General features: G+C 41.1%; 1 protein-coding gene across 2 annotated transcripts in view; it reads right to left on the bottom strand.

Moving 5' to 3' along the window:
* Nucleotides 1-6,385: 6,385 nt before the first annotated feature.
* Nucleotides 6,386-13,414, bottom strand: part of LOC129826475 (single-stranded DNA-binding protein 2) — a 128,257-nt gene continuing 121,228 nt past the window's right edge. For both annotated transcript variants that reach the window (XM_055887242.1, XM_055887244.1), the window contains exons 13-17: nucleotides 13,157-13,227; nucleotides 12,972-13,050; nucleotides 11,335-11,363; nucleotides 10,998-11,096; nucleotides 6,386-9,381 (exon numbers count right to left, since the gene is read on the bottom strand). In XM_055887242.1, the coding sequence (XP_055743217.1) occupies nucleotides 9,352-9,381; nucleotides 10,998-11,096; nucleotides 11,335-11,363; nucleotides 12,972-13,050; nucleotides 13,157-13,227 (308 nt within the window). In that variant the 3' untranslated portion in view covers nucleotides 6,386-9,351. The remainder of the gene's footprint in view (nucleotides 9,382-10,997; nucleotides 11,097-11,334; nucleotides 11,364-12,971; nucleotides 13,051-13,156; nucleotides 13,228-13,414) is intronic.

The following is a 13,414-nucleotide window of genomic DNA, read 5'->3' on the forward strand; positions in this document are numbered from 1 at the left end:
TTGTCCAGGTGGGAAAGGGCAGTGTGGAGTGCAATAGAGATTACATCATCTGTGGATCTGTTAGGGCGGTATGCAAATTGGAGTGGGTCTAGGGTTTCTGGGATAATGGTGTCGATGTGAGCCATGACCAGCCTTTCAAAGCACTTTATGGCTACAGACGTGAGTACTACAGGTCGGTAGTCATTTAGGACAGGTTACCTTAGTGTTCTTGGGCACAGGGTCTGCTTAAAACATGTTGGTATTATAGACTCAGACAGGGAGAGGTTGAACATGTCAGTGAAGACACTTGCTAGTTGGTCAGTGCATGCTCGCAGTACACGTCCTGGTAATCCGTTTGGCCCTGCGGCCTTGTGAACGTTGACCTGTTTAAAGGTCTTACTCAAATCGGCTGTGGAGAGCGTGGTCACACAGTCGTCCGGAACAGCTGGTGCTCTCATGCATGTTTCAGTGTTACTTGCATAGAAGTACTTTAGCTCGTCTGGTAGGCTCGTGTCACTGGGCAGCTCTCACCTGTGCTTCCCTATGTAGTCTGTAATGGATTGCAAGCCCTGCCACATCCGACGAGCATCGGAGCCGGTGTAGTACGATTCAATCTTAGTCCGGTATTGACACTGCCTGTTTGATGTTTCGTCAGAGGGCATAGCGGGATTTCTTATAAGCTTCCTGGTTAGAGTCCCGCTCCTTGAAAGTGGCAGCTCTAGCCTTTAGCTCAGTGTGGATGTTGCCTGTAATCCATAGCTTCTGGTTGGGGTATGTACATACGGTCACTGTGGGGACGACCTTATTGAGGAAGCCAATGACTGATGTGGTGTACTCCTCAATGCCATAGGAAGAATCCCTGAACATATTCCAGTCTGTGCTAGCAAAGCAGTCCTGTAGCTTAGCATCTGCTTCATCTGACCACTTTTTTATTGACCGAGTCACTGGTGCTTCCTGCTTAAATATTTGCTTGTAAGCAGGAATCAGGAGGGTAGAATTATGGTCAGATTTGACAAATGGAGGGCGAGGGTGTATTGTGTGTGTTGTGTATTGTTAGATATTACTGCACTGTTGGAGCTAGGAACACAAGTACTTTGATACACCCGCAATAACATCTGCTAAATGCACTACCGTTCAAAGGTTTGGGGGTCACTTAGAAATGTCCTTGTTTTACAAAGAAAAGGAACAAAAAAATTGTCCTATAAGAAAACATCAAATTGATCAGAAATACAGTGTAGACATTGTTAATGTTGTAAATGACTATTTAGCTGGAAACGGCTTATTTTTCTAATGGAATATCTACAGTTGAAGTCGGAAGTTTACATACACCTTAGCCAAATACATGTCAACTCAGTTGTTCACAATTCCTGACATTTAATCAGAGTAAAAATTCCCTGTCTTAGGTCAGTTAGGATCACCACTTGATTTTAAGAATAGTAGAGAGAATTACTTATTTCAGCTTTTATTTCTTTCATCACATTTCCAGTGGCTCATAAGTTTACATACACTCAAATAGTATTTGGTAGCATTGCCTTTAAAACATTTAGGGTAGCCTTCCACAAGCTTCCCACAATACGCTGGGTGAATTTTGGCCCATTCATCCTGACAGAGCTGGTGTAACTGTGTCAGGTTTGTAGGCCTCCTTGCTCGCACACGCTTTTTCAGTTCTGCCCACACATTTTCTATAGGATTGAAGTCAGGGCTTTGTGATGGCCACTCCAATACCTTAACTTTGTTGTCCTTAAGCCATTTTGCCACAACTTTGGAAGAATGCTTGGGGTCATTGTCCATTTGCGACCAAGCTTTAACCTCCTGACTGATGTCTTGAGATGTTGCTTCAATATATCCACATAATTTTCCTCCCTCATGATGCCATCTATTTTGTGAAGTGCACCAGTCCCACCAGTTTGTACAGATGAATGTGGTAGCTTCAGGCGTTTGGAAATTGTTCCCAAGAACGAACCAGACTTGTGGAGATCTACAATTATTTTTCTGAGGCCTTGGCTGATTTATTTAGATTTTCCCATGATGTCAAGCAAAGAGGCACTGAGTTTGCCTTGAAATACATCCACAGGTACACCTCCAATTGACTCAAATTATGTTAATTAGCAGAAGCTTCTAAAGCCATGACATAATTTTCTGGAATTTTCGAAGTTGTTTAAAGGCACAGTCAACTTAGTGTATGAAAACTTCTGACAAACTGGAATTGTGATACAGTGAATTATAAGTGAAATAATCTGTGTGTAAACAATTGTTGGAAAAATTACTTGGGTCATGCACAAAGTAGATGTCCTAACCGACTTGCCAAAACTATAGTTTGTTCACAAGAAATTTGTGGAGTGGTTGATAAACAAGTTTTAATGACTCCAACCTAAGTTTATGTAAACTTCCGACTTCAACTGTACATTGGCGTACAGAGGCCCATTATCAGTAATCATCACTTCTGTGTTCCAATGGTTTGTTGTGTCAGCTAATCCAAGTTTATCATTTTCAAAGGCTAATTGATCATTAGAAAACCCTTTTGCAATTATGTTAGCACAGCTGAAAACTGTTGTGCTGATTAGAGGCAATAAAACGGGCCTTCTTTAGACTAGTTGAGCATCAGCATTTTGTGGGTTCGATTACAGGCTCAAAATGCCAGAAACAAAGACCTTTCTTCTGAAACTCGTCAGTCTATTCTTGTTCTGAGAAATTACAGCTATTCCATGTAAGAAATTGTCATGAAACTGAAGATCTCGCACAACACAGTGTACTACTCCCTTCACAGAACAGAGCTAACTGGCTCTAACTAAACTAGAAAGAGGAGTGGGAGGCCCCGGTGCACAACTGAGCAAGAGGACAAGTATGTTAGAGTGTCTAGTTTGAGAAACAGACGCCTCACAAGTCCTCAACTGGCAGCTTCATTAAATAGTACCCGCAAAACACCAGTCTCAACGTCAACAGTGAAGAGGCGACTCCAGGATACTGGCCTTCTAGGCAGAGTTCCTCTGTCCAGTGCCTCTGTTCTTTTTCACATCTTTTCTTTTTATTGGCCAGTCTGAGATATGGCTTTTTCTCTGCAACTCTGCCTAGAAGCCACCCCACCATTTGTTTGGTACACTGCTGCTACTCGCTATTTATTATTTTCACGCCCTGACCATAGAGAGCCCTTGGTTCTCTATGGTGTTTAGGTCAGAGAGTGACTAGGGGGGGTGTTCTAGTCTTTTCATTTCTATGTTGGTGCTCTTAGTATAGTTCCCAATTAGAGGCAGCTGATGTTTGTTGTCTCTAATTGGTGATCATATTTAGGAAGCCCTTTCTCCCTCCTGCTTTGTGGGATATTGTTTTGTGTATGTGCATGTTGCACCACTGATGTCACGATTCGTTGTTTGTTTAGTTTGGAAGTTTCGCTTTATTAAAAGATGTGGAACTTTAATCACGCTGCGCCTTGGTCCGTCCATTTTCACGAGCGTGACAATTATCCCCCTACCTACATGTACAAATTACCCCTACAAATCTGTACCCCCGCACACTGACTCGGTACCCCCTGTATATAGCCTCATTATTGTTATTTTTTTGTGTTACTTTTAAAGAATTTTTGACTTTAGTTCATTTGGTAAATATTTTCTTAACTCTTCATGAACTGCACTGTTGGATAAGGGCTTGTAAGTAAGCAATTCATGGTAAGGTCTACACTTGTTGTATTCGGTGCATGTGACAAATAAAGTTTGCTTTGATTAATACACCCAGTCACTACAAAGATACAGGCGTCCTTCCCAACTCAGTTGCTGGAAAGGAAAGAAAACACTCAGGAATTTCACCATGAGGCCAGTGGTAACTTTAAAACAGTTATAGAATTGAATGGTTACTCCACAATATTAACCTAAATGACAGAGTGAAAAGAAGGAAGCCTGTACACAATACAAATATTCCTAAACATGCATCCTGTTTGAGATAAGGCACTAAAGTAAAACTGCAAAAAAATAGGTGAATAACTTATGTCCTGAAAACAAAATGTTATGTTTGGGGAAAATCCAACACATCACTGAGTACCGCTCTCCATATTTTCAAGCATGGTGGTGGCTGCATCATGTTATGGGTGTGCTTGTCATCAGCAATTACTATGGAAGTTTTTAGGATAAAAAGAAATGGAGTAGAACTAAGCACAGGAAAAATCCTAGAGCAAACCTGGTTCAGTCTGCTTTTCCAACAGACACTGGGAGACAAATTCACCATTCAGCAGGACAATAATCTGAAACACAAGGCCAAATATACCATATAGTTGTTTTCCAAGACGACGTTGAATGTTCCTGAGTGGCCTAGTTACAGTTTTGACTTAAATTGTCTTGAAAATCTATGGCAAGACTTGAAAATGTCTGTCTAGCAATGTTCAACAAACAACTTGACAAAGCTTGAAGAATTTAAAAAATAATAATGTGAAAGTAGTGTACAATCTAGGTGTGCATAGCTCTTAGAGACTTACCAAAGGTGATTCTAACATGCATTGACTCAGGGGTGTGAATACCTATGTCATTTAATTTTCAATAAATTTGCAAACATTTCTAAAACATGTTTTCACTTTGTTATTATGGGGTATTGTGTGTAGATATTTAATCAATGTTTAATTCAAGCTGTAACATAACCAAATGTGGAATAAGTCAAGGGCAATGAATACTTTCTGAAGGCACTGTACAAGTTGGGTTCACGTCTCCAACTAAACCAAAAATAAAAGTTAAAGAATAGGATTAAGCCAGTGGCTCAGATGAAACTATCCAAGCATTAGATATCTTTTAAATTGTAATATTTGTCTGCATTGTCAACCAAACACAATTCAATAATCTTTTGTAATACAGTAAATAGCCTGAAGTTAAGGCTATTTTACAAACTAATGTATTTATTCAACCTTAAAATGAGTAACACATCCATGACCACATTTTACAGGTCTGTGCAGGTCTTCACAATTTCTATAATAATCTGCACAGAATCTTGAACAGCATTGATCACTTGCACTATGTACTTTTAATGTAATCTCAACTGCAATCCATGTCATTTGGTTGTTCGATTAGATGAAGAATAGGAAATACATTAAGTTGTTGTATAAATACAAAATATCTGACATATACTGAACAAAAATATAAACACAACATTCAACAATTTCAAAGATTTTACTGAGTTATAGTTCATATAAGGAAATCAGTCAATTGAAATACATTCATTAGGCCCTAATTTATGGATTTCACATGACTGGAAATACAGATATGTGTAAGGACAAACGCTGGGAGACGAGATGCAAGTACAGGGCATGAACATTTAATAAATGGACATGAAACAGAACACGGACAGCGTCTGGACAGCGGAAACAAAACGATAATGATGACATTGGGATCAAAGGAAAATACAGATATAGAGGGGGCAATCAACAAAGTGAAGGAGTCCAGGTGATTCCAATGAAGCGCTGATGTGCGTAATGATAGTGACAGGTGTGAGTAATGATGGGCCGCCTGGTGCCCTCGAGCGCCCGGGAGCAGGCGTGACAGATATGCATCTGTTGGTCACAGAAACTGTACCTTTAAAAACAGTTAAGGGCATGGATCAGAAAACCAGTCAGTATCTTGTGTGAGCACCATTTGCAGAACGACATCTACATCGCATAGAGTTGATCAAGCTGTTGATTGTGGCCTGTGGAATGTTGTTCCACTCCTCTTCAATGGCTGTGCAAAGTTGGATATTGGCGGGAACTGGAACAGGCTGTCGTACACGTCAATCCAGAGCATCCCAAACATGCTCAATCGGTGACGTTTGGTGAGCATGCAAGTCATGGAAGAACTGGGACATTTTCAGCTTCCAGGAATTGTGTACAGATCCTTGCGACATGGGGCCGTGCATTATCATGCTGAAACATGAGGTGATGGCGGCGGATGAATGGCACGACAATGGGCCTCAGGATCTTATCACGGTATCTCTGTGTGTTCAAATTGCCATTGATAAAATGCAATTGTGTTCATTGTCCATAGCTTATGCCTGCCCAGACCATAACCCCACCACCATGGGGCACTCTGTTCACAACGCAAATCTCTCACCCACACAAAGCCATACACGTGGTCTGTGGTTGTGAGGCTCATTGGATGTACTACTAAATTCTTTAAAACAACGTTGGAGGAGGCTTGTGGTAGAGATATTAACATTCAATTCTCTGGCAACAGCTCTGGTGGACACTCCTGCAGTCAGCACTTGAAGCATCTGTGGCATTGTTGTGTGACAAAACTGACCATTTTAGTGGCCTATTGTCCCCAGCACAAGGTGCACCTGTGTAATGATCATGCTGTTTAATCAGCTTCTTGATATGCCACACCTGTCAGGTGGACGGATTATCTTGGCAAAGGAGAAATGCTAACTAACAGGTATGTAAACAAAATTGTGCACAACATTTGAAAGAAATAAGCATTTTGATCTTTTATTTCAGCTCATGAAAAATGGGACCAAAACTTTACATGTTGCATTTATACTTTTGTTCAGTGTAGTATTCCCATTTCAACTTTGTTGTGCTTTTAAATTCTTGAAAGCGCAGTAATAACACATTTAGATGACAACTAAACCACAAATCTGACATTGTTTTCCCATTGTAATTTGGTTGTGTTTTAGATGATTAAGATCATAGTGATAGCACATTGGTAAATTCAACAAACTTCTCTCTTTTTGAGTGGGTGATTAAAGGTTGAAATCTCACTGATCAATGTCAACCAAATATTACCCAAATTTCCACATTGAAATTATGTGGTGTGCCCAGTGGGCATAGCCTACACAAACACATACAGTACACATACAGACAAGGAATCAACATTTTGAATGAGAGAAGATCAGCTTTATACCAGCATATTCAAAACCCATGTAGTACTTCTATTTCTATGTATTTACAAAACACAACACAAGATTTAAAAAAAGAAAGAAAATTAACACGTCACAAATGGAAACAAACATAACCAAAATTTGGAATAAAACATGTAGAATGTTCAAATTTACAAATGCATCTTTCAGTATTTACATTTGTGACTTTGAACTAACATGAAAACAAAAGGCTCTGTACTGGTGTCCTCTAGTTCACCATCCCCCTCTCTCTTTCTCTCTTTCTGTCCATTTGTAAGATAATATACATAAAACATAGAGGAGATAGATTTGTGAGCTTTACAGGTATACGTATGGGAGGGAGTAGTAAAATCCACCTCTAAATAATATCGTAATAATCTAACATGGACTAAGGATTAGGTTTAAAACAATACGAAATACACCTACAGTATTTCACCTCCACACAAACTCTCCAAAATACATTAAGATCACAGTTTGTCCGGATGACAATAATAAATTAAGAGAATGATTTAACTCCGTGTTTTTAAAGGCTCTGTGCAGTCAAACTAGATTTTTATTTTTGACCATTTAAATGGTTAAATATTGAAGTAAGGTACTTAATTGTTACCCAGAAATGATTTGATATTGAGATAAAAATGACTGCATTGGACCTTTAAGAATACCTTCACACAAACCCTCTACAACCATTGTCAACCATTGCTGCAGTTTTTGTCTTCCTTTTTTCATTCAATCAAAATATTTTTTGATATTTGTAAAGCGCTTTTCATTATACAGAATAATCTCAAAGTGCATACAATTTAAAAGAAACTAATTGACACAAGACAGGGCAACTGACACAATGAACCCAGATAATGCTACAAGGGACAAGGACACCAAGGAACACAGCTATCAACAGAAAGCCTTCCTACAGAGAAAGGTCTTTAGGCCCGTTTTAAAGGAGCCCAGAGTCTGTGGTGCCTTCAGGTGGTCATGGAGGGCATTCCAGAGTCTGGGGGGCGGTCAAACTAAAAGCCTGATCCCCATGGAGCGGAGCTTGGTCCTGGGGGCGTGGAGGAGCAGGCTATCGCTTGACCTGCGGGTGGGGTTATGGAAGGAGAGTAGTTATTTGAGATAAGCAGGAGGGTTTTGAATTCAAACCGGGATGAGATGGGGAGCCAGTGCAGAGATGCCAGGATGGGGGTGATGGGATGGTGTTTCCGCACTCTCATCAGGATCATGGCAGCGTTGTTCTGGGTATATTGGAGTCTCGGGTGACTCCTGCCAGGGATCCCGATGAAGTGTGTTGCAGTAGTCCAGCCTTGAGGAGATAAAGGCATGGGTGAGCTTCTCTGCGTTAGTCTGAGTGAGGGTGAGAGTTTGGCAATTTCTTGAGGTGATAGAATGACGCTTGGCTTTACAAAGTTGTTTGATCTGGCTGTCAAAGGTCTGGGAGGAATCAAGCTTTACACCCAGATTGTAAATTAAGGGGGAGAGAGGGATGTTCTGTCCTGCAAAGGTCAGGTGTGTTTTTAGTGAGTGCTGGACCTGGTGGGGGGGTGCCAACAAGTAGAGCCTCGGTTTTGCTGCTGTTCACTTGAAGGAGGTTTTGCTTTATCCATGCTCTTATCTCCTCAAGGCAGGTGTTAAAAAAATCTACAGTTTTGCATTAATTGAACAATCATAACAGATTGCATCATTTTGAAAAGGCAGAAAACCAACCACTTGAATTCTCTCTGTTCTCTTCATGTCAGATGTGTAATCGTTAGATTGGTGAATCTCTGTTTTGTATGTGTTGATGTTCCTGGTCAAGACATAGATACAAAAATGATATCCGCATTTATGTCTCATATCTAATTCACAATTGTCTCTCTCTCTCTGTGCAGTCAACATAGCACATCAAATCCAAGTGTATGGAGTTGAAAATAAAATAAGAGCTCTTGGTGAATGTTCACTGTGGGACCACGATCTCAAATCACTGAAGCTGTCGCCCAGTTCCAGTCCCACATAGGCTTTATCCCAGGTTGGTGTGTATCCAATGAGAATGAAGTTGACATCTCAATATAATTCATCCAAATCATAGACTGTGGTTTCCATCATGTCCATCATATCTCAAGACATAACAACTGCAGGTGGGGAGACAGGCCAGAAAGCTATCCTCTCAAATTTCTTTACACTTGGGTTTTCAGTTTCTTTTCCACAAGATGGTGGAGCATGGTACATATTTCTGTGTTAACAGACTTAGCACAACTGAGAGTGTGCAGTGACATACATTTATAAATATTCAGAGATGTTTTATTTCAGTTCCTTTATACAGTCTCTGATGATAGGTGTTGATGAACAAAGCAGGTCACAAATGTAAAATGGGGAGGAAACAGAAAAGAAGAAGAGGCCAAACACAGATAGAGAGAGGCCAAGGGGAGAATGAGGCCTGGGTCCACTGTCCTGGAGAGATGTCACAGAGAGGAAGAGCCACTGAGCTTAGATGACATCACATCCTGTCTCTGTGCGTTCCACCAATCCACACCACTAACTGACCAGCTGGTGGAGCCTTCACACACTCATGGTCATGTTTGGAGAATACTGCAGAGAGAAACAGAGAGACACAGAGGGGTTTATGGAAATATTATCAATACATAATCATTTAGTGGGTTCTTATATTTGTCATATTTCACACATGTGAAATGTAATATGCATTTTTGAATTGGAAATGTTTTTTTTGCATATCTCAACTCTCCCTGAGTGCCCCTGAACAAGGCAGTTAACCCACTGTTCCTAGGCTTTCATTGTAAATAAGAATTTGTTATTAACCGACTTGCCTAGTCAAATAAAGGTTCAATAAAAAACATTTTTTTAAATGTAGGGTTAAGTGCCTTGCTCAAGGGCACATTGACACATTTCTCACCTTATTGGCGCTGGGATTTGAACAAACAACCTTTCGGTTAATGGTCCAACGTTCTAACCGCTAGGCTAACTGCCGCCAAACGCACATCAATACCCCTATGAAGCCAAACGCACATAATGTATCAACTTCACTTCCACGGTTTGTAAAGTTCAGGCAACTGCTTGATGATTGGCCATTGAACCAGGTGTGAATGCTCTCGGGGACTAACCTACCCAACCATTTTAAATAAAATGGGAGATCCTGTTGATGGCCCATCAGCAGGTAGTTAAATATGCTCAGTTGCGAGTCGGTGAGAGGGTTGTGCCTGCATGAGTAGTATGTATAATCTTTTACATATTAGTGTAGGTTAACAGCAAGGATAAACCGATATCACAGGATGCCTTGCTCATATCGATATCAAAGGATAACAATATCATACCGAATGATCGATATTGCTGCCTGCCACCAGTGTGAACAAATAGAGCACACACACTGAAATGCCCCTACACATACCTGAGGTGGTTGGTGAAACATTGTGTTGGTATGTATTGGAGAATTTCAGTGTTTAGGCCATCATTATTATCAACACCATACACTAACAATATATAATTAGTAGTGATGGGTTCTGACTTCTAAACTTTGAAAATATGAAATATCCTTATGTCACTGAGGGAGAGAGAGGAATGTAGAACATTTACATTCTGTCAGAACATGTTATTGTTAGACATCAGGGATCCTATGAGGAGGAGTGAAGAGATGAGGTGGAAGAACAGATATCACTAAAGTTTTGCCTAGCAATAAAGATGTCATGTTTAGATGGAAGGAGGATACTTTCTAGGGAGTTTTTCCTAGCCACCGTGCTTCTACACCTGCATTGCTTGCTGTTTGGGGTTTTAGGCTGGGTTTCTGTACAGCATTTTGAGATATCAGCTGATGTAAGAAGGGCTTTATAAATAAATTTGATTTGATTCACCCAAATTGGGGTCTATATATTTGTGCTAGTGGAAACATGTCTTTGTCAGTTCAGCTGTCCGACCCTTTGGGTGAATAAATGTGGTTGGAGCTTTTATAGTTGTCCATCAGTTTTTACCCTGTTATTTAGAACCTAACAGTAGGCTTTAGTGACAGTTGGTCAAAAATTTGAATCTTTAGGCCTACTGCTAGAAAATGTACCAATAGTCCTAATTGAATGTGATTATGGCACTTTGAATAACCTCACAGTTAATCAGTCAGAGTTATACTGTACAAAACAGTCTTCTACGTACAGATATTCTACCAATAACACGTGTCATTGAGGTTGTGGGTATGAACTCACGCTCTCGTTCTGAAAGGGGTTGAGGAAGTTGCCACCCATCTCTCCATCCTCTCTGGGGGTCCCCGGCTGGTTACTCAGACTCAGGTTACCAGGTGAGTTCTAATCAAGACCAACCATAAAACACAGAAATATCATCTATCAAATATCTATACATACCATACTATACTATATAGGGCAGATGATCCATTAACGGTAGTACCAATATTTCAACCACATACAAATACAGGCTAATCACTACAACGTGTTGTGAAACACTTAATTCTGTCTGAGAATTGATTGACAGATATGTGTGACGCTGGTGACTGATGGTTTGGGTTGGGTTGGAGTCTTCTCTTACCTTGGGGAGGCTGTCCATGTCTCCAGACCCTGGGTGTTTGATAGAGAGAAGGTCAAATCAAATCAAATTTTATTTGTCACATACACATGGTTAGCAGTGGTTAATGCGAGTGTAGCGAAATGCTTGTGCTTCTAGTTCCGACAATGCAGTAATAACCAATGAATAATCTAACCTAACAATTCCACAACTACTACCTTATACACACAAGTGTAAAGGGATAAAGAATATGTACATAAAGATATATGAATGAGTGATGGTACAGAACGGCATAGGCAAGATGCAGTAGATGGTATAGAGTACAGTATATACATATGAGATGAGTAATGTAGGGTATATAAACATAAAGTGGCATAGTTTAAAGTGGCTAGTGATACATATATTACATAAAGATGGCAAGATGCAGTAGATGATATAGAGTACAGTATATACATATACATATGAGATGAGTAATGTAGGGTATGTAAACATTATATTAAGTGGCATTGTTTAAAGTGGCTAGTGATACTTTTTTACATACATTTCCATCAATTCCCATTATTAAAGTGGCTGGAGTTGAGTCAGTATGTTGGCAGCAGCCACTCGATGTTAGTGGTGGCTGTTTAACAGTCTGATGGCCTTGAGATAGAAGCTGTTTTTCAGTCTCTCGGTCCCTGCTTTGATGCACCTGTACTGACCTCGCCTTCTGGATGATAGCGGGGTGAACAGGCAGTGGCTTGGGTGGTTGTTGTCCTTGATGATTTTTATGGCCTTCCTGTGACATCGGGTGGTGTAGGTGTCCTGGAGGGCAGGTAGTTTGCCCCCGGTGATGCGTTGTGCAGACCTCACTACCCTCTGGAGAGCCTTACGGTTGTGAGCGGAGCAGTTGCCGTACCAGGCGGTGATACAGCCCGACAGGATGCTCTCGATTCTGCATCTGTAGAAGTTTGTGAGTGCTTTTGGTGACAAGCCGAATTTCTTCAGCCTCCTGAGGTTGAAGAGGCGCTGCTGCGCCTTCTTCACAATGCTGTCTGTGTGGCTGGACAAATTCAGTTTGTCCGTGATGTGTACGCCGAGGAACTTAAAACTTACTACCCTCTCCACTCTTCACAACGCTGTCTGTGTGGGTGGACCAATTCAGTTTGTCCGTGATGTGTATGCCGAGGAACTTAAAACTTACTACCCTCTCCACTACTGTCCCGTCGATGTGGATAGAGGGGTGCTCCCTCTGCTGTTTCCCTAGAAGTCCACAATCATCTCCTTTGTTTTGTTGACGTTGAGTGTGAGGTTATTTTCCTGACACCACACTCCGAGGGCCCTCACCTCCTCTCCCTGTAGGCCGTCTCGTTGTTGTTGGTAATCAAGCCTACCACTGTAGTGTCGTCCGCAAACTTGATGATTGAGTTGGAGGCGTGCATGGCCACACAGTCGTGGGTGAACAGGGAGTACAGGAGAGGGCTCAGAACGCACCCTTGTGGGGCCCCAGTGTTGAGGATCAGCGGGGTGGAGATGTTGTTACCTACCCTCACCACCTGAACATTTTTTGAAGGACATTACTACTATACAGTCCAGCAAACACAAACGTGCTCTTCACAAGACTCGTGTAGTGAGTTAAGAACAAGCTCAAAGCGTACGTGCGTGTGTATGTTTGTAAGTGTTACCTAGCGACCCGTTCATGTGATGTGGCTCCATTCCTGCCATTCCTCCCATTGGACCGTCTGCACCTGGACCCATTGGGAACTGAGGAACAAACACAAGCACACAGTTATACACAGTTCAATACACACACAGAAATACGCATGCATGCCACACACACACACAGATAATAATGAATGAGTTGTCTTACATTTGGTCTGTTTCCACCAGGAGGGACTGTGTTGATCAGGGTGTACATGTTGTCACCAGAGTTAGTTGAGTCTGACAGGAAACAATGGTAAACAGACCCATTGGTGCAATAATAACCGCTCAAAAAACACAAGAACCAATACATACAGTTTACTACACAAACACACATTAGTCAACTTCAGGTTAAGTAATCACTAGAAAAGCTACTTTATTGAGGAAAAATTGACTTACTATGACTGTGATATGTGGTTGTCCCACC

Source organism: Salvelinus fontinalis, chromosome 28, assembly GCF_029448725.1.
Source record: "Salvelinus fontinalis isolate EN_2023a chromosome 28, ASM2944872v1, whole genome shotgun sequence".
Classification (NCBI taxonomy): Eukaryota; Metazoa; Chordata; class Actinopteri; order Salmoniformes; family Salmonidae; genus Salvelinus; species Salvelinus fontinalis.